The sequence below is a fragment of the Bombyx mori genome, chromosome 8 (genome assembly GCF_030269925.1).
Source record: "Bombyx mori chromosome 8, ASM3026992v2".
NCBI lineage: Eukaryota > Metazoa > Arthropoda > Insecta > Lepidoptera > Bombycidae > Bombyx > Bombyx mori.
In genome coordinates, this window is record NC_085114.1 from 5,725,365 (window position 1) to 5,748,526 (window position 23,162).

General features: G+C 34.6%; 1 protein-coding gene across 2 annotated transcripts in view; it reads right to left on the bottom strand.

The window, feature by feature from the left end:
• LOC101739066 (uncharacterized) overlaps nt 1-23,162 on the bottom strand; it is a 158,774-nt gene that overhangs the window by 50,143 nt on the left and 85,469 nt on the right. Inside the window, exons 2-4 of one of the 2 annotated variants that reach the window (XM_012688646.4) lie at nt 21,209-21,319; nt 18,614-18,746; nt 797-936 (exon numbers count right to left, since the gene is read on the bottom strand). In XM_012688646.4, coding sequence (XP_012544100.1) covers nt 797-936; nt 18,614-18,746; nt 21,209-21,284 — 349 coding nt within the window. In that variant the 5' untranslated portion in view covers nt 21,285-21,319. Of the gene's footprint in view, nt 1-796; nt 943-18,613; nt 18,747-21,208; nt 21,320-23,162 lie in introns of both variants that reach the window. The other variant, XM_012688645.4, reaches the window with a different exon arrangement.

Here is a 23,162-nt window from a genome sequence, read left to right on the forward strand (position 1 = left end):
CGTGATATTTGTTATATATTAGTAGCAGTTGATAGAGTCTAACGCAAGAATACAACGAATCGATAATATTTGGCGACAGCGTATAAGTACGCCCTAAGGATTACTGCTGTTTTCCCTGCGTTTATTGTTCCGGATGCTCTGAAGACAAATCTCTGAGAAAGAAGAGCCGCGTTCGAACAAAGGAACAACTAACAATAATTAGGACGCTTTGTGTTTAACGATCTCTTTAGCAGTGTGAAGCCGGCGTTAGATTACATCTCTAAGCTTTTGAAGTTGAATATATTAAAATATAGGTCACATGATATGATAACAACAGACCGAAAAGCTTTTTTAAAGTATTATATATGTATACTACACAACATAAAAATGTTGGCGTTTGTACAAGGTTCAAATTAGGGCACATCCCGCTGTTTTCAATTATTTCGGTAAGTAATATGCGAATCGTGGTTTTTTTTATTGCTTAGATGGGTGGACGAGCTCACAGTCCGCCTAGTGTTAAGTGGCTACTGGAGCCCATAGACATTTACAACGTAAATGCGCCACCCACCTTGAGAAATAAGTTCTAAAGTCTTAGTATAGTTATACAACGGCTGCCCCACCCTTCAAGCCGAAACGCATTACTGCTTCACGGCAGAAATAGGCGGGGTGGTGGTACCTACCCGTGCGGACTCACATGAGGTCCTACCATCAGTAATAATGGATCAGTGTGTTATCTAAATATGCTAGATAAAGAGTTAATTGTGTTAATGTAGTAAATTATTATTATCATGATGCATTACAAAAAGAGTAGACTCACCCAGTGTGCGGAAGACTATGGGTCTGCTTCTGTATTTATGTCCGCCCCAGAGTGCGGCAACCGTGACCTGGTACTGCGTATCAGCCTCCAGCCCGCTCAAGATAACAGCGTCCGAGTTACCGGCAACTTCAAGGACCACTCTGTAACTAACGTGCAATGAGTCATTTTCGTGGTTTTGTATTACCAAGCTGTTGAAGGAAGAAGTAAGAGAAAGAGAAATATATAGTTAGAAAAAAATCATAGATGTCGAAGTTAAATTTTGTATCGTACATGGAAAACCTCAGGCAATAGACCGTGCAAGACTGGTCAATATGGCAAACCTTGGGGGGGAGGCGTATGGCGTAAGGCGTCCAGCGGTGGACTAATGATGAAATTGATAATAAGCATGTTTAAGTATAGGAATTTTTATTATCCCCTATACAAAAGTAATTCATTATTACCGTTCCCCGTGTATGAAGAAAAACATATAACTTATCGTTAGGCCCAGGAAAGCATATAGGTCCCTCCTGTCTGATTCCAGCTATCACTAAAATCTAGTTCTAAAATACTATCAATAAAATTCTGGTCAGTTAAAAAACTACGTCACCGGTCTTGTTGAAAAGTAAAAAATATTTCATGAAATAGAATCTTACAGTATTTGCTTGAGTTAGGATTTTTCATCTAAATTTTAGTTACGAACCGGAACTACACCGGAAATATTTTTTTATTTATCTTGTATTTAAGACCAAATCACAAATTTAATCTATGTCATTTCATTAAAATGAAGATACTAAGATTTTAATATTTATTTTATTTTTAAGCTCAACTGAAATCCGCGTCTGGTAATCTGAATAATACCCATTCAAATTTCTAAGAAAAATTATGCGTGATTCGTAGAACCCCAAAGTAAATTAACCAGTGTGGCTTGCGAATAGCAGGTCCTAATCTTTTTCCAAATTCAATTTTGTTGATCGATTCATCAATCAAATAGGCTCTGATAATTGAGTTTACTTGTCGGAATCTCAACGAGAATAGCTTTAAAATTTTCAACTTTTCTTTGAATCTGATAATTGCGTTTGCTTGTTTCGAAAAAAATATATTCAAAAAGGGCTAGTATAAACATTTTGATTTTATATTCTTCAGCATTTGTAAATAAATATTTAATATATTATTGAAACTGAATTTTTTTTTTAAATTTAAAATTTACTTTTAATAAACTATGCAGTATTATCTTGAGATCAAATTACTTATTATTTCCCAATTTTATTTTAATTTAGGCTTTTTGATTCATATAGGGCCATTATGTGTACCTTGGCAATAAGTTGTAGGTATAAACTTCAATGAGTATCAGTAGCACTCATATAAGAAAAGGCAACACAATAAATTAGGGTTGACACAACAAAGCGGACATGTTTTACTCAGGAAATTTATCGGTAAAACGACTTCCGCCACGCGACCCGCCCATAACGTAAGCTCTTTGAGCTTTTTATCAATTCCTTTGTGTTAATAAACGGAACGAAGTAATAAAGTTCCAACTTACTTTGATTTGGGAATATAGTTGACATGCAAGTAAAGTTGGTTGAGAATGCCAATTTGTTGTTTTTGAAAAGCTCAAGTTATGTATAGCGTACCATGAATTATCAATAAAAAAGTATTTCGGGATAACCATGGCCTATGTTCCTTGACAAATTCTAGGTTTTATGAAAAAAATTCTACCTAACGATAATTTAGCCGATTAGTCTTAACAAACAGACAGATGGAGAAAAGTAACGGGCTTAGTCATAAAATACAAACAGCCACAAAAGTAAAGGTTTAAAAAGCCTTTATTTCATAATCACAGGCCGATGCTTACTTGAAGGAGTGCTTTATCTTTCGAAATGAAATATTTTAAATGGTAATTTAAATAATCGTCAATGACGATGTGAATTTTGAATTTTAGTTACAAATGAAGGGAAATTGCATAAAGGCACATAAATAATGCACTATAGAGATGCATAAAATGAAAAAAAAACACGTATGAAGGTAAATTAACAGTTTTAATAAAAGTGCTTTCATTTTTAAATGAATTTTGACCACAATCGATGCTGGTTGTTAATGACATCGATTGACGAATTAATCTTTAGAATTAATCGATACAAACGATTCTTCTTCTTATTGCCCTATCCCACTATCTGGAGTCGGCAGCAAGTCCTCTTTTTTCCATTCAGGCCTATCATACCACATCACCCAACCATCTCTCGCATATCCTTTTTCAAACAGTCCATCAAGTCTTTTTAAGACTCCCCCTCCTTCTCAACCAGTACAAACTATATCATTGAAATACATTGTTATCTGGCGACATAAACTAGCAAGTCATTGCTATTTATTATTATTAGCTTGTTCCATGTCACAAAAATCTATTAAAATTGGATTCTATTAACGGAAATTAAAATTGTCAATTGATACATATTTCAATCATAAAGGACATCCAATCATTGACATACCAAAAACGAATTTGTTTCCAAGCAATAATAATATGATACCGTGGTGTTCCGATGTCGAGCCTTGATAACGAGACTCGAATCAATGTCGCTTCCATAATATTATATCTAATCAATACTTGTGACCTAATATCGGGAATCTTGTATGATAATCAACGGTTCCTAGCTTTTTATGGCGAAATTTCGTGTTTGATACGCGATTGATATGAATGTTCAGATGTTTAAATAGATTACTTTTTATTATTATTGCTTAGATGGGTTGACTAACTCACAGCCCACCTGGTGTGAAGTGGTTACTGGAGCCTATAGACATCTACAACGTAAATGCGCCACCCACCTTGAGATATAAGTTCTAAGGTCTCAGTATAGTTACAACGGCTGCCCTACCCTTCAAACCGAAACGCATTACTGCTTCACGGCAGTTACAGCTTAACACAAGTTGTATATTAATGCAAGGATAATCATTTAAACGGGTCAAATATATCGTAACCATTTTTTTTAGGTCCATATTCGGTTGGATGGACTCTTTGGCTCTTTGTTCCCCTGTTTCCATAATGGTAAATACATGACTTTATGTAGGCATAAGGTGAATGCCGCCATACAACTTGAATTCGAAGTGCCAATCGTCATATACAGCTGTCCTTTGATGCAGAACGCTTTATTGGTTCGAGGTAGAATTGTAAACTTAGGCATGACGGTGATACATTGTTATGGCCCTGATGGACAGGCTCAGGATATACGCTTCAACCGGTAAAGGTAATAATTCTGAAAAATTGCGAAATCGGAATAATATTTTGATATAAAAAAAGAACACACTGTACGAACGATCTAAACCGAATTATTTTGAAGAGAGGTTGAGGAGGGCACGAATAGAAAGGGCACAAAACCATTTACAAGAAGGCGGAAATTCAATTTTAACGTCGTAATTTTGTTTTGACAGAAAAAAGTTTACAATTTATTCATAGTCTTAGTTACGCTGCACACATAACTTTTTATAGTTTTTTTCATATTAATCATATTTCATATCTCCATAAATGTAATTTATAAAAAAAAGCACTTCTTAAATATATATTATTGGTATATAACTAGTCAGGTCATAAGTATTGTCACACAGTAAAAACTTTTCTTTTAGAACGCTGGCCACAAAAAAGTTTATTGAATTCGAATTTCGAATTGTTCATGAAAATAAAAATGTATACTTTTAGAATTTTACTCATTTTTAAAAATGGAGTGGACGCTTAAAGAAGACCGTGTTGCAGTTATTGCGTTGCATCGTTGCGGTTACGCGCCAATTCAAATTTTTAACATACTGAAAAATTTGAATATAAACAAAAGATACGTTTATCGTACCATCAAACGATACAATGAAGACTCTAGTGTAGATGACAGGTCAAGAAGTGTTCGCCCTCGGTCTGTTAGGACTCCAGCAGTGATAAAAGCTGTAAAGGCGCGAATTCAAAGAAATCCCAAACGTAAGCAGAAACTGTTGGCCCTTCAGATGGGGTTAAGCAGAACCACGGTGAAAAGGGTGTTAAATGAAGACTTATGGCTTCGGACATATCGAAGAAAAACAGGACATCGTTTGAATGCTCGTCTAATGGACCTGAGACTGAAGAGATGCCGCGCTTTGTTGAAGCGGTACGCGGGAAAAAAATATCGGGAAAATCTTTTTTCGGATGAAAAAATTTTTACCGTAGAAGAGAGCTACAACAAACAAAATGATAAGGTGTACGCACACAGTAGTAAAGAAGCGAGCAACCGTATTCCGCGTGTCCAACGAGGTCATTTTCCATCCTCGCTCATGGTATGGTTGGGAGTTTCTTATTGGGGCTTAACAGAGGTACATTTTTGTGAGAAAGGTGTAAAAACGAATGCAGTTGTGTATCAAAATACAGTCCTGACGAACCTTGTAGAACCTGTTTCTCATACCATGTTCAATAACAGGCACTGGGTATTCCAACAAGATTCGGCGCCAGCTCATAGAGCGAAGAGCACACAAGACTGGCTGGCGGCGCGTGAAATCGACTTCATCCGGCACGAAGACTGGCCCTCCTCCAGTCCAGATTTGAATCCGTTAGATTACAAGATATGGCAACATTTGGAGGAAAAGGCGTGCTCAAAGCCTCATCCCAATTTGGAGTCACTCAAGACATCCTTGATTAAGGCAGCCGCCGATATTGACATGGACCTCGTTCGTGCTGCGATAGACGACTGGCCGCGCAGATTGAAGGCCTGTATTCAAAATCACGGAGGTCATTTTGAATAAACTTTAGTGTCATAAGAATCTATGTTTTGTTAAGTTCATTTTGGTATATGAATGGTTACATAATAAATAAACTTGTTTCAATTATTTTACATTAAACATGTGACAGAATTTATGACCTGACTAGGTATAATATATTATGAGTACAATGTTAAATTATGTTTATAGGACTGAAAATTAACAAAAAAAAGTACAAAATTGTGGTTTATGGTTGTACCTAATTCCTAGATAATTACTGCAATGATTTTTTTTTCTCCCTACCAGCGAGTTGCTTGGTAAATATTGGTCTATCTTAGTATGCTGGTAAAACTCAGAAAAAGCTATTGCCCGTTCTTGAATGGATCGCTTAGTCCCCTTGACAACTTTTTGGGCTTTAGAGATAACTAGATGATGACCGAGCTATGTTCGTTTTTTTTTTGATAACGCCATCTTGTTGTGTCTTTAAAGCGGTTAGTTGCCCTCAATTAAGAAAAATAGTATTATTATTCGCCAATAAATGTCGGGAAGAGTTGATTATTGAAAACACGAATAAAACAACATTTTCTGAAAATAAATCGTAGCTAGATCGATTAATCGCCCCCGAAATCCCCTGTATACTAAATTTTATGAAAATCCTTGGAGCCGTTTCCGAGATTCAGATTATATAAGTATATATTAATATACAAGAATTGCTCGTTTAATGGTATAGGATAAGATGGGCTTTGACTTTATAAACTAGTTCATATATAATTTTAAACAGCTTATAATGAATATTCTACGTCTATCGACTATTTTGGAAGTAAACGTGAACTACTTTAATTATTCACAGTCTACTTGGAACTTTTATTTTATTTTACCCCGTCTTAGACTATACACACGTTCACAAAGTATGTGTCTTGTTGAAGCATTTGACTCATAATGATCAAAATTAATTTTGGAATTATATGCCATAGTTCGACCGATTTTTAACTATACCGAAACACGTATTGTTAAAAATTCTGAAATTTAGTCTGTGACACAGCGCGTTTGAATAGGCGGGTGGGGTGATCCAATATAAAATTATGTCAAGATTGATTTCCATCAGCAGGCGAGGTTCACATTACCATAGTTATGAATTTCAAAGGATTGTGCCTTCTGCATGAACTGCGGTATAAAACGTTACAGTCTCTATTAATATATCGCTAAAAATGTTAATTTAAAGATTACAAAACTATTTAGTATTTTGTATTCGGAGTGTGGGTGTATTTGTTCTTGTTTGTATAGGAAATATGCATACGAAACAAAAATATCTTAGCTAGTTATCTACATATTAATACGTGAAGCAAAAACATTGTATCCCTTTTTACGAAAATTGCGCGGACGGAGGAGTATGAAATTTTCCACACTTATAGAGAATATAGAGAAGAAGTGCATAATGTTAATATTTTTTTTTAAATAATGCATAAAAGATACATTAAATCAATAAAGAAAACATTACACACACTACATACCATGTATTTGACGCACACACGCATGCATACTATTTATTGTCAAACTTTTGTTCTTGACGCTTGTTGTCAAATTGAGATTAAATATTGTTTGTCTTTGTTAATATTTTTTATAGTATAGTCTTGGCGAAATTTGTAATTATAGAAGTATAAAATACAATCATAATAGTGTACAAACTTACAATTCCAATTAATTATAGTCGAATTTCGACTACTGCGGGACCTCTAGTTTGTATTTAATACAAATAAAAAGTTAATAAAAATAATAGAAATGTAAGTGCGTTACAAATACAAATAATGTTTTGTTCTAATAAAATAACAAAACAACAACAAATCACAACGAAAAACTTCCGAGAAAATCCTTCGGAAATGAAAATTACACCCGTGTGCAAATACCGTTTTTCCTATTTTTTCTGCGAAACGGCCACGCGTTTTAGTTATTGGGGGACGGGTCAAACGTTGTACAATATAATGGAGACTTTATTCTCACGTCATATCTACAGGCTCTAGGTCAGTAAGCGCGAGTAATTTTGGCTCTCCATTTGTGTATCTCGGGAAAAGAAAAATAGTAATGTACTGAGTGTCTTCTTCTTCTTCTTAAAAGCTGTTCCGTTTTTAAGCGTCAGCGGCCTCATCGATATCATCTATGAAGTATTATATTAAATTAGTCACGACAAATAGTACTTACAGTATTTTTTCTAATAAAAATTGACCACCTTAATGTAATGTTGAACAATTTAAGTATAAAATTAACTAAAGTACTAAATAATATATAATAGACCTTTTTACCTATGTAGTTGCCGCTTTATAATACTGTAAAAGCTGTATCAAGTTGAACTTAAGCGACATATCAACCTGTATATCGCAAACAAATAAAATCTCAAATTTTAATCGTTGGAAATCAATATGACGATACGGAAATATGTGAATACATAATTATATGGTGTAAACTATATTCTCTATTTATATCTTTTTTCTCTTCCATGAGCTTTCATTTGATTTTCTCTATTTCGAGCTGACCTCGATTTTAAAACGTATATCCCTGTCTTTGTCTGACTCTTTCTATTTGCGTAAAAGATAAACCACCAAAAGCATAATTTACATAAACCGAAGATTTTATAACGTTAACAAAATAAAACAACAAAATATAAAAAAATCTTACAAATAAACATTGACCCTCATATAGTTGAAAGTTCTGTTTTATATTTCGATTCAGAAACACACCCTTATACCGTACCTGTTTCGGTCAAACTTTATACTTAAACTCTAAGCACACAGAACGCTGAATATTAAACAGCTCGCGGTCTCGTACTCAAATATTGATTGTTTAATTAATTTTAGACAGTCTGCCCGTAAACGTTGGAATAGAATGGCAAATTTCGCTTTTATTGCGTAACATTTAACATTTAGGACTAATTAATTATAAATACTATTATAATATTATATTATAGTATGTGTATTAATAAACTAAAAAAGCGCTTAATAACAAAATGAACTAACGCAGTGGTCGGGAACTTAGTCATCCAAAAGAGCCAAATAAAGATAATATGTATATATGGGCGCAAACGCCACTATTGGCGATAATTAACATAATTTATAATTTAGTTTAGTCTATGTTATTATTTATTTATTATTAGTAAGATGATATTTATTCCGCCATATTTAATATTTAGTACTGTTTTGAAACTTTTGTGAAAATGTTCAGAATATGTTTACTAATGTTTATTTTATTGTTTAAAAAACAAATAACTGTCAAAATGATAAAATATTAATAAGTATAAATATTAATAATAAATTATGTTAGTTATGTATAATTAACATTAATACTTAACATTAGAGCTAAATAATAATAGCATTAAAGCTACATTTTATGAATTGTTTCGCAGTAATTCTATTTGTTTGTATTAAAGAAGTTGTAGTTGATATAACCAACACAAAATGCGTAATTGTGTAAAAACTAAGATGCGGCTTTTTTTTTTGTAATAAACAAGCAATGTTAATGTTACATAAAATTGTATTGTATTTTTGTTGTAATAGATCTTATGTTTTTTTATTGTCCGTGTAGGCACATGGGCATACGGCACCTGGTGGTGAGTGGTTACCGTCGCCCATGGACTTCAGTAATAGCAAAGGCATGGAAAGGAGCTCATTCCAAAGCCGGATAGTACGTGGCAAAAAGATCTCTCGAAACCCTAGTAACACCGACAGATACAATAGAAATTTATTTAAAGAGCCATTTTTTTACTTACACTTTATAGCTTTGCATTTCAAACACTTTTACTCGTCTCTAACAAAGAAAGATAATAACTAATATTCAAGAACCGTAGCCGACGAGTCAAAGAACCGTATGCGGCTCGCGAGCCGTGTGTTGTCGACTACTGAACTAACAGTTAATATTATCTTTTATTTTATCCTGTTGATTCCGACCACCCTATTAGAGCGAAGTTATCAAGAAGAAATTTATTGTATTTTCAATACAGATACTTGATGGGTATGCAAATTTTAAAGTTGACATCTTGAAGTCGATGAAAATAACCTTCAAATCTAATGTCACATACAAACAAACAGGTATGTATCATAACGATCTAAAAAGAGCGTGTTAAAAACATAACAATTCAGTTGGCACACAGCGTGTAGTATGACGCCAAAAACGGAATGAATGATTGTTTTGTTTAGACCACCTGTTCGTCTCTCAGGACCAAATATTAAATAAAAGACATAATTCGGTCTATTTTTATCGCGCGCTCTTTCCTTTTGTGATATAAGCTTGGGCGACCAATTAACATCGAGTAGGTCCCGACCCCGTCTGCCTATTTATTGAATTAAAAAAAAATGACTATTAAAACCAGTGCTTTCTTCAAGATATACTTCAATGGGTTATATAGATATACTTCATTTTTTTTGCAAAACTATGAAAACACTATATTTCAGTAGAATCAAATTTTTATTGCTTTAAATGAGTAGACGAGATCGCCTGATGTTAAATTATTACCTTAGATCACAGGGTATCAGAACGCAAATATCCGTGTCTATCACGGGACATGAGGATTTTAATACAACGACTGTCCAAGCCTCCGATTATGAACGCTTCGCTATAAAAATGTATACGTATGGATTACGCAAGGACGCGCATATGGGCGTAAACGCCACTATTGGAAATAATTAACACAATAATATTATATAGTTTAGTTTATTCTATGTTATTGTTTATTTATTATTAGCAAGATGGAACTGTTATTCTACCATATTTAATAATTGTCAGACACTGTTTTTATGTGAAAATGTTCAGAATATGTTTAATGTTTATATTTTTGCTTAAAAACGCAAATGACTGTATAAATAATTAAATATTAATAAAGCATAAATATTAATAATAATTTACATTATAATTAACAGTAATAACATAATTACGTGTTGTAATTGTTATGCAATGATGTTGGCGCCATCTATTATTAGGCTGGATAATAACAATGTTAATTTATATTATTTAAAGGTAATTTATGTAAAATAAATTAATGTCAGTCATGTAAAAATCACTAAAATATGTATTGTGTGTATTAAGCCATATTTTGTTAATTGTTTCGCAGTAATTACATTCGTTTGTATAAAAGAAGTAGTAGTTGGTATAACCATCACAAAATGGCTAATTGTGTAAGAAGTAAGACGTGGCTTTTTGTAATAAACAAGTAATATTCAAGTTTTATAGGATTGTATTGTATTTTCATTGTAAAAAGCTTTGTGTGAAAGCCCTGGCGTGGCACCGACATGCACTATACCTACCTACATATGTGCATTAATGTTAAAAAGAACAGATTCAGGACGGAAACATTGATAGCAAATAATCTCCTAAACGATTCCATTACGTTTCATTAACAATATTGATGAAAGTAAAACTACAGTCGAACTCTATTTGTTGTGGGTAAGTTTTAACTAGTTTGGCAACTAGTCTCATGCTAAAATTTCACTTGAAATATTCACTGAGCGTGCACGACACAATGTGAACGGAAACTGATCGTCTCAACAAAGATACTATACTGAGACCTTAGAACTCATATATCTTAAGGTGTGTAGCGCATTTACGTTGTAGATGTCTATGGGCTCCAGTAACCACTTAACACCAGGTGGGCTGTGAGCTCGTCCACACATCTAAGCAATAAAAAAAAGATAGCTTTCTGTATTATAATAATAATTATATTTAATTATAATAGATATCCAAACAGAATAATTATAATTATTGGCAGCTCAAGGAGAATATTAAGGTTACCTACAGCTAGAATTGATTTCGAAGTTTTTTTAAATTAAACTATGTAATATATGTCTATGTAAGGAAATCATCGGAAAAATGTTCTCAAAGCATTGATTAAAATAAATTATAAGGCACCGTACACATGAATAGACGATCTAGTCAATCAATAACGATATTGCTACGGACTACACCCTTGATCTGTTATAATGAATATCGCGGTGAGAGCCCGTCAATTGAAAATATGTGTAACGACTTTAAATTAAGCAGATATAAGTTAAATTGGAAAATGAAATCATCTGGAGCTAACATCTCTTCTATTGATTTAATGGGTACACGAGCATACGGCCCACCGGACTATGAGGGGTCATTGATTTTCGCGGACCTCGGAAATGCCAGGGACATAGTTGGATAGTTCAATCTTCACGCCCATAAATTTTCCACATCGTGCTAAGGTAATCGTCAATTTTATAATGTGTTACCGCCTAAACGTTGCTATATATATATATATATATATATATCGACGCTTGAAAGGCAAAAGTGACTAAGCGACAATAACTGCTTTGTACATAAATGATAGGCAATAACCATTTTCGATGTGCAAAAAAAATATATTTCTAGGTCTATTAAAATCATTTCAATCCTACAGCTACTAGCTAGATTCTACTACAGCTAGATTCGTTAAAATAATTTTTGTTTTCAGGTATTTCAACTTTAAATTAGTCTACTGTAAAGTTCACGCATTGTCGCTTAGTCACTTTTGCCTTTCAAGCGTCGATATATATATTTATTGATTAGATGGGTGGACGAGCTCACAGCCCACCTGGTGTGAAGTGGTTACTGGAGCCCATAGACATCTACAACGTAAATGCGCCACCCACCTTTAGATATAAGTTCTAATGTCTCAGTATAGTCACAACGGCTGCCCCGCCCTTCAAACCGAAACGCATTAATGCTTCAAGGCAGAAATAGGCAGGTTGGTGGTACCTACCCGTACGGACTCACAAGAGATCCTACCACCAGTAAAAAGCCTCTTAGAATATCGAGTTATTTTACGTATTCGAACCTGATATAAAATAAAGGCCTCGGAAAGTTAATTAATAATGATCGTTGTTCGTATACAAGTTTGTCGTTGATTTCGTTTTTATTTTATTTTGTAGACCGCAGGCATCACAAGCCACTTCGAAATAAAAATTCATATTTAAAAAACTCATACTATTGTACGCTCTGGAACAATAGCGTTCATTAATCGGCTGTTAAACGTTTTGTACGACTCAATGATGTTTTTCATCACAACTGAAAGAGCAAAGTAAACATGTTTTCCATTCTATATTACTCGATTTTATATAAAGTTGGTAAAATATAATTTTGATTTACGTAGGGGTAGCTCCATGAAGTTTTTGTAGCAGCTTATTAAAAAGGCGTTACGGTTTGTTTTTGCTAAAAATCAGATTACGTGAATCGTTTTCGTGTTACAGTTGGTAAATCAAATAACACTAGAATCATTTGAGCTCAAGATAAATAATTGAATCACTTTGTTATAATCTGTTTTTTTTTTTTTGTTTGGATGGGTGGCCGAGCTCACAGCCCACCTGGTGTTAAGTGGTTACTGGAGTCCATGGACATCTACAACGTAAATGCGCCACCTACCTTGAGATATAAGTTCTAATGTCTCAGTATAGTTACAACGGCTGCCCCACCCTTCAAACCGAAACGAATTACTGCTTCACGGCAGAAATAGGCAGGGTGGTAGTACCTACCCGCGCGGACTCACAAGAGGTCCTACCGCCAGTAAATATCTAGCATTTGGAATCAAACCACAATTATAGTTTAATCTCGCGTTTTTTATTGTCATTATTGACGGTGACCACGAATACTGTAAAACATTCAAAGCGTTCGGAAACTATAAAAAGCGCGATCATACTCGTAAAAGTAATTTAAATTCTGTCGTCGACTCCCGAAAACCGGAATCACTATATTATACTTATAGTTCGTATATTTTTGGAACGAAGTTCCATAGCGCGCGTTGTGAAAGGGGGCTAGACGGAAAAAAATCTTACGAAAAGTTGTCACGACACTTTTTAGATCCGTCATTCTGACCAATCAACGTGAAGGCGCTTATCGCGTGACATTGCTCGTATCCGATTGGTCCGCGTAATGAGTACAGTTTCTCGAGATAGCGTTTCAACAATAGTAATTTAGTTCATAGTATTGTTCTTTTCTTCTTCATAATGCCGTAATTTATTATTATAACTTAAAAAAAAAATTACAATTCCTTCATTAATTAATGAAAGGAACTTCGTCCCATCCGGGTGTCCCTTGACACCTCTGTTTTTTTTCATACTAAATCAGTTTGTGGTTGTGTTCACTTCACTACTACTTACTTACATTATTAACATATATTTTCTTGTAACTTATTTGAGAACTGATAGTAGGATACGCATTACGGTCCTATATATTTCTGCTTTAACCTAATAATGGGTCCTGCTTTAAAGGATTGTACTGTCACCGCTCAAATTCAACTGCCTATCCCAGGTTGGATAGGAACATACGTTTTTTTTTTTGGAGTTTACTCCTTTAGAATCGATTTACATATATAGGCCCGGGGTATGAAAATTATGGGGACCAAAATCGTACTAGCATGTCACACGAAATGCGTTATGCGCATTTCGTGTGACATGCTAGTACATGCGCCGGCAGTCCGCCACAAAGCCTCGTACTGATCGCGCGTTTCTCTCATTATTGTATTTTCATATATTTGTTAGTCGTTTGTTTTGTGTCTCGTTAATTTGTTAATAATCTGTAGTGTATCGTGTTGTCGTAATATAGAACTATTTCTCGTATTGTTTCGTTTAATTTTTTATATCCAGTAAACTCCAGTCGTGCGTCGGAGCGGACACACACACTTTTTTTTTGGAACGATGTTGCTTATGGGACGATGTACCCTAACCGGGAAAAAACGTCCGTAACGTAAGATTTTTATTAGTAATACACACAGTGTACGTCTTAACTTTGTAATGACGTACAAATTAGTAATGCACACAGTATACGACTTAACTTTGTAATAACGTCCAAAAACAACATATTTTTTATCATTCATTGACCATGATTTCAGCGCGTTCGTTTGCGCAATACACTAACTCTTAAGCAAACAACCGTGAATGAAGTGTACCACAATAAGTTCACATTACCGAATGACCGTGGGTTGTTGCGAAATCTCCAGTTTTTTTTTTCTTTATATCTCGAATAGAACTTAAAATTAATATTTTTATAATAAGGAACTTCGTTCCTATCCGGTGTTCCACGACACCACACATATTTTTTGTGTCGACGGTGACTGGCTCCTGCGTGATCAGGATTCGGGAAGTAGTCAGCGGCGGCAAGGATAAGGCGATTATCATGACGTATGGCCTTATCAAAGTACCGTCCCGACGCTGACTTCGTGTAGTTCCGGATTGATTCGAAGCCCAGGTTGTCGTGTAAGTCGAAGAAACATACGTCTGGACGAAATGGACTCCGTCAACTTACTACAGTCTTCTAGCTGTGAGAGACATGCCAGAAATGTAATTTAAAAGAAATGTTTATCGAGTGAAAGAATGAGAGACATAGTATGCTCTATTACACACCAAAACCTAAGATTGAAACAGATACGACAGTTATTTTGGGGCGTACTATGTATAATAATTTTTATATTTCCATGAAAATAATAAAACTCTAAGTACTAAATAACTTCGCAATTAGATGTGAATGATTGCGGCTTGAAAATAAAAGAAACCTTGACTTTAATTTACGTAAGAATTAATTAAAGCCAAAAAATGTTTACGCGTAATTTATTGCCATTATTTTTGTTTTGTTTTTTTTTGCAGTAAACTACTAATTTTCTATGAAGTTTAAGTCATCTGATTGCGAGACATTGCTTTGACAAATATGTATTATAAGTGAATAGATATGTATATATTTAATACTGTTATAATGGTGGTATTAATTTCGTAATAAACACAAATAAGAATATAGAGGTATGTCATTATACTCGCATCACGAAGTAGTACTGTTTTTAGTGTTTAATATCGGGTTTTTTTTTTTCAATTCCATATTTCCTAAGATGGTAACAGTGAGGTGTTGTTCGTCGATTATAATATTTTGGAAACTTCTATCAAATTCTCTAGTGAACTTTATTATTTAACATTAATTTTTCTTTACACGCAGAAAAATCAATCAGTACTTTGAGGCTTCACAATTTGTTTGACTTCGGTTTAGACTTTAAGAAAGAACAAGTGGATCCCGCAAATGGGATTAAGCTGTAAAGCATTTGAAACAATTGTGTGTTTGTGTGTACCTTTAATTAATTAAATAAATTTAATCATAGTGAATTAGTGCCAAGCCTCCTTAACCTACGGAATAGATTTTTCACGCATTGTTTTGGTGTCAATTTAAAATACAACTACTATTTATATATGTACACTAGCTGACCCAGCAGACTTCGTAGTGCCTCAATCGATAAACAAAAGACCTAAACTTTCGTATAAAATATACTTAAAACAAACAAAAGGAATCCGTCCGACGGGGGACGCATCAAAGGAAAAACAAAATAGTTATTTTTATTTAATTACGAGCATTTTCTAATTGATCTCAATCCTTTTAAACCTTCTCTGGACTTCCACAAATAATTCAAGACCAAAATTAGCCAAATCTGTCCAGCCGTTCTCGAGTTTTAGCAAGACTAACGAACAGCAATTCATTTTTATATATTATATAGATATAAGATATATAGATATACGATATTTTTACGAATACCCTTAAAATACTGCATAGCTCAAAGCGATTAGGCTCACACAAACAAAAGGCTACCTAACCCACATACTAGAATTGTTTGAACTTGTTAATATCAATACGTAGATGGCTCTATCGATTCCGTCCGGTCACCCCAAGCCGTGTCCTTCAACTCTGACCGTCAATTTTAATTTGACTGGCCAGAACATTACCGTGCGAACCTTTATGCTTCTTTATTAATAAATTTCATAAAATAAAATCAACTGCGTTCGTAAGTTGTTTCATTTACTTAAACTAGAGCATATAATAATATCTAAACAATATAAATAATAAAACAGTAGAATCGGGTAGACTGCAGAGAAATAATTAAAATTAAAGTTTAACCAAAGAAGAACAATAAAATATAAACCGGCAACTTGAATGACTATTTGTTTGTTAACCGACTTCAAAAAAGGAGGAGGTTCTCAATTCGACTGTATGTTTTTTTTATGTTTGTTACCTCATAACTTTTGACTGGGTGAATCGATTTTTATGATTCTTTTTTTATTAGAAAGCTGACGATTACCGTGCGGTCCCATTAAAATTTAGTTTAGTTCTGATAATGGTATCCATGAGAAGACTATATAAGTCTTAAATTTGCATTACGTGCGTGCGCCACAAATAGATGAATAATTCAATATCACATCACGCCATCCGATTTCGATGATTATTGTTTTTAGTGTATATTAATTTGTTTTAGAATATCTTTTTGTTTTTCTATTTTAAGTCTGTTTTTGTTAAAGCATGTCTATTTACAATTATTGGTCCACATGTCCGGAGCTACTGAGCTTTATCCTTGCATTCCGCCGGGGAGCTCTAGGTCATCGACCACGCAATGTAAGACGTAATCGACAGGCTAGTTTTATCCAAGTTTACTGCAGCTTATTGTAATGTTCGTCCACATTAATAACCTTTTAAAGTGAGGTAGGTTATCAACTATGCATGGTAATTGAATAAATGATAAATCCCACTGAACTTATGTCGATTTACTTGTTACCTGTGTGGGTAGATCACAGATATTTACAAAAAATTCTTGAAATCCGCATTTCTTTTCCACTTTTCATATGTGAAGTAAAAATGATCTTATAACAGTACTAACATCATTAAGGCACGAGGAACAATTAAAAACCAAAATTTAAAGCCCACCATAATTAATGCTATTATAAATCAAAATTACAAGTTTCAATTCGTACGAAAATTTCATAGCGAATCGTCTAAATCTCGAGGGTCCACAAGTTTAATAACGTCTCGAAGTGATTAAGGCTTATTGAGATCTCATTAAGCAATGTTTCCAGTTCGGATTTTCACTGGGATCGGAGCAAAACTTCATAAAGTACAATTTTCGTAGAACTTTCCAAACTTTAAAACTCTTTGGATGCTTCCTGAGCGCTATGACATATTTTTCTACAAATGAGTTTTAAAAATAGTTTACCAACCTACAATTAGCTTGGGTGTGCTTCTGGCGTGACTGCTGTTCATATGTGACAATGACCACTTGACGATCAAATGAGTGGTATGTTGATCGAACGTGGAAGACAAAAAAGTGCTTGTGATACTCTTATGCTGGCACGAGGAACGCCATCTGTCGTTAGATAGCAAAAACCGATATCGAAACAACTGGAATATCTGGAATATTCTGGAAACATTTCTCGAATGTTCTCGAGCACTTCCATGGTGTATCAGTTGTATCGCGTGTTCCAATGGCCCCCAGAATGTTCTCGCCATAGACAAGACTAGTCTAACACGTTTTCGAATGTTCTAGTTCTTCTCGTAACAATATGTTCTATTATTATTTAAGTCGATGAGAAAGCTAGCAAGATGAAAATATCGATCAATAAGTTCCTTAATTAATGTGCGCTAGTGCTAATATCCCAATGGTCAGAAGGAATTAATTACTAACCGGTTTATAGTGTTTGTAACTAATCACTCGCAACCCGGACTATTATTGTTTGTAGCTTTTCGATTAATTTTAGGAAACTATGAATAATTTTCGATGTCACTTATTTCATTGATGAATTTCCAATAACCTTAAGGACCTAAGGGGCTATTCCAACTACTGACGGATCGGTGAGCCCACGGGCTCAATCTGAGAAAAATTCCGACCCTGGCAAAAGCAGTGCTGCGTTGAATCTACCACCGGATCGAATCACGCTTAAAGTCAAGTACCACCTACAATATAACACTGATATTTGAAGTACATAGTACATACTTGTACACAGGTACAAGTACATGAAAGGTATGCTTAACAGACTAGCGAAATCCGGACACGCTCTGGTATGAAGGTAATTTTATGAAGAACACGAATTTCTTGAAAACTATCGCGAACGACATGTAGTACATTGATCGTACTTTGTTATATTATGTGCTTTTCTGTAAGCTGTATATTATTTAGCGATGTTTCATGAAAATCCGTCGTGTAGTTTTTGCGTGGAAGAGTAACAAACTTCTATACTCGCAAAATTTCGCATTTAAAATATCAGAAGAATTACAAAAGACAGAACACACGTTGCGTAAGATAAAATAATATTAATAGAAAGATAGCAGGTAGCATAATTAAATGTAAAGTACAGGCCTTACCTTGCGTCTGAAGGTTTGTACGTGACGTCATATTTCTCAACGAGGTCCGCCGTTGTGGACCATGAAACTTTGACGGTGGTCGGATTCAGGAATGTCACTGTTATATTCTCTGGCACACCGGGGCCCATTGAGCCTGTTGAAATGAAAAAAATAACGTGATTTTAACGTCGTGGCCTAAAGGATAAGACGTCCGGTGTATTCGTATCTAGCGATGCACCATTATTCTAATCCCGCAGGCGGGTACCAATTTTTCTAATGAAATACGTACTTAACAAATGTTTACGATTGACTCCCACGGTGAAGGAATAACATCGTGTAATAAAAATCAAACCCGCAAAATTACTGGTGGTAGAACCTCTTGTGAGTCCACACGGGTAGGTACCACCGCCCCGGCTTATTTTTGCCGTGAAGCAGTAATGCGTTTCGGTTTGAAAGGTGGGGCAGCCGTTGTGACACTATACTGAGACCTTAGAATCTCAAGATGTGTGGCGCATTTACGTTGTAGATGTCTATGGGCTCCAGTAACCACTTAACACCAGGTGGGCTGTGAGCTCGTCCACACATGTAAAAAAATAATTAAAAAAATGCTATCTAAAGTAAAATAATTTAGGTGTTCGATTTTCGTAAAATCGTGTGATAAGGGTACAAATGTAAGGGATTTTTAAATTTTTCGCAATCTGAAATTCGTTCTCGCGTATTTTACACGTGTTGAATGTATTCTCTTTTTATTGCCAACCCACGTATTCTAGTCTAGTATTGGCAATCATTGAAGTGGCGACTGTGCAAATGGCTACTGGATTTCGCATCAAAAATTCGATTGGAAAATCTACATATTTCCAGGAACCGAACTGCGTAGACATGGCTGTAGTTGTAGTTATGTTATATTACTGTATATGTTGTAGTTAGGTAGTTCATAAAACTCCTTTATCTATACTTCTAGACTAATATTATAAAGAGGAAAGATTTGTTTGTATGTATTGAATAGGCTCCGAAACTACCGAAGCGATTTCAAAAATTCTTTAACTTTTTTTCCAAAAAGTTCCGCTAGTTTGGAAGATAGTGTATCACCGAGTGACATAGGCTTCATTTAAAAAAAATTATTAGAGATCCTTAGTGAACATTATTATTTATTAAAAGTGCCGCAACAGCGTAGTTATAACTATTATAGTTATGCCACAAGAAGTGTTATTTTATTTAAAAAATAAAACAGTGTCAAATATCGTTTACAGGGAAGCTCTGACTTAATAAAATCAATAGCTTTGGTTTTGTATGTATAAGCTTTTAACGAAAATAAGAAAAATAGTTCTATAAAAATAATAAAAAAAGAGATAGAAAATATAATTTAAATGAAAATATATTAAAAGTTCATTAAATCAATAATACTCAAAACTATCTTAATAATTTTCTTTTTTTAGTAACCTGACGCAAATAGAAGGTTGATGTATGTGTATTATGATTTTTAATTTTGATATTTTTATTAAAGATCCGAGCGAAGCTGGGGCGGGCCGCTAGTTTTGATAATAAGTTCGTTATTTGCATGTATAAGTATTTAAAAGTATTAAGGCACGTTAAATGCTATTTTGGACGGTATGCGTTCGGGTTATTTGAACGATTTTTATGGTTCTAAAAGGAAACATATATGAATTTAATACAGCGTTAATGTGTAGCCAACACGAAATACAACTACCTCATAAAAATAGGTGAGTTTTTCAAACATACTTTTCCACTGAGCAATATGAGCAATATTAGTGTACACGTACATGCAATAAATTAGTCGTATGTAAGTACAGAAAACACACTTATTCATTAATATAAATTTTTATTTGTACCGCTTTGTAAGTCTATTTATAACGGTGGGGCAAGTTATCAGCCCACAGAAACACTGCCACTATTTTGCTGGCTCAAGATAAATTTGCAGCGGTAGCTACCATAGAACAGAAAATATTTGACAGACGCCTGAATCACGCTAACGACATTTTAAATATATGCGTCTACTGAGCAATTACATCCGCTCGGTGGAAAATCTCCTCTTTATCGTTGCCACCTAACATCCATTCGTTCAACATATTATTTTACTGTTAACACCTCCAAAATTTGTTTGAAAGCGTGCAGTGGGGGTGAGATTCACTATCCAATAACTATATGCTCCAGTAAACACTTAATTTTAGGTGCGCCATGAGCCCTTCTGTCCACTGGACGCATTGCAATAAATATGCCTGAGGTACGATCTGTGGTGTAGTCAAATTGAGTTTCAACTACTTTTTTTTCTCTATGATGTATAAATGGATCGACAGCCCGCCTTATGTTAAACGATCACCGGAGCCCATAGACATCAGAACGTGAATGCCACCGTTAGTCAAAAGAGAAAAGTCGGAGTTTGAATTTTATTTTGCAACAGATATCGTTCAAAGAGAAATACGCGACTGTGGTAGGAATAGACACGGTGACGGAAAGAACAACCTTTTTTTTTTAAGTCAGCTAAAACAAATCCTTTGCTAAGCCGTTTTTATTGAAAAAATCCGAGTATTGGTTACTGCTTATTGGTTGGAGTATTTGTTGTGTATTACTGTATACTGCTTTTGGGTTTATACCTACCAGCGTTAGCAAGTCTCAGGACTACGGAGAGTGCTAGAGCGACGGCGGCTATGTGCGCGGGCGGCGCGCACCGCATGTCGCGCCCACCCAGTCGCTCATGCCATGTCGCTTCTAAAACAAAAGAATACAAAAATTCAGCAAAAATATTAACGATCTATCTTCAAACGCAGAAAATGAGAATATCATCAATGTATTTGAAGTCAATTAAACATTAAGGATAACATAAAAACCATGGTCAGATTTTAATAAACGTTCACCTGGGAGATGTTAAAATACATAAAACACATAAAGCCACGTATCTGGTTGTAGTGCTGACCGCGAGAACCCCCTTACCCTCAAGGATAACACAAAAACCATTGGTCAGATCTTAATAAACTTTCACCTGGGGAATAGTAAAACACATAAAAATACATAAAACACATAAAGCAATGTGTCTGGTTGTAGTGCTGACCGCGGGAATCCCCCTACCCTGACCGAGTTCTAACCCCGGACGGAGATCGGGGAGTGGTTTAGTGTGGTAGGACCCTAAAATTCCTACGGCTCGCGGTCTGCTCCCAACCCGTGCAGATCGTCAAGTCTCACATACCCATACTTCGTAGGAGGTTCAGACCCAGGCCCGAAAAAAAAGGCCAATTATATTGAAATGAGTGAAAATTTGTTTTTAAATCCATTAAAAATATTCATAATAATAAATCACCCTTTGTTTATAGAATAGCAACGTAATGTAAGAGAAACACCAAAGTTAATGCTACTGACTGATAACTTTGATATGACCCGAAACAGAATCAAATATAGTAGTACCTCGGTACGTGAAACTAATTACTTACGTCTTCAATCCCTTGATTTCGATTGCTTTATCAAATTTCAATCATATTGGCGATTGAATAGAGCATTATACCATTTTCAGTACACTAAAGACCAAACAGTGAGTACTCCCTGTCAGTTCTATCAGGGCGATTCTATTAGGCTGCTACTTTCGTTGAAAGTTGACATTGAAGTTTAATTATGAGAATAACGGCAGAAAAAGGTGTAAATCGGTAATCACTAAAATAGGAAATGCTTTTTTTTTCATCCGCCTCTTCTCTTGATTGGTTGCAGTTGCAATAATTAAATATTATGGTTGTCTCTTGATTGATATTAACTATTGCATATTATGGTTGAATCTATTCATGAATCCTATGCTTCGGAAGTGGCTAAGAAAGCCCATGGACGTCCATGTGGATGCCACAATCTACCTCGAGATGTATGAATCAGATCTCAGTTATATGATAAAGCCGACGCCTTATCTTTTCAAATGAGATAATCTGGGTACTCGCGCGTACAATAGACTTTACCACGGTATTATGTTTACTTGTTCATAAAATAATACAGTCTAAAAGACCCTTAGAGATAAAATAACATATTTTCCATATACCTAGTCGCACGATTAACATGCTCATAAATTTGAATATATTACCAACTCCAGGTTAGCTATAACATCAAACTTTAAGCAAAATTCACCTCAAACAAAATTTATTAGCTTCTCGACTCTAAGTTCTTCATTAAAATTCTATCGTCGGACGAGCATCCGTCGAGATAAGAGGATTAATATCCAGTCACTACAATCAATATGCAATGAAATAATCAAAGATGTTCACAAAATGTACGCGGCAAAATATGAAAAATAATAATATTGTAACTCACAACAAACTTTAAAATGCAACTTAAATATTTATTATTGAATAAAACTACTTTCATTGTATATACGATGAGTAAAGTGTTTGAAAATTTTATATGAGACCAAGTATCATACATCCTACTAGATAGATACTATAGTGTATTTGAAGATATCAGCGATTCGTAAAGAATAGGTAAATTATAAAATCAAATAAAAACTCTAGCAAAAAGAGTACATATCTAAAAATCCTATCTTAAATAATAAATATCTGATTATGATGACATGACAAACCGTTGC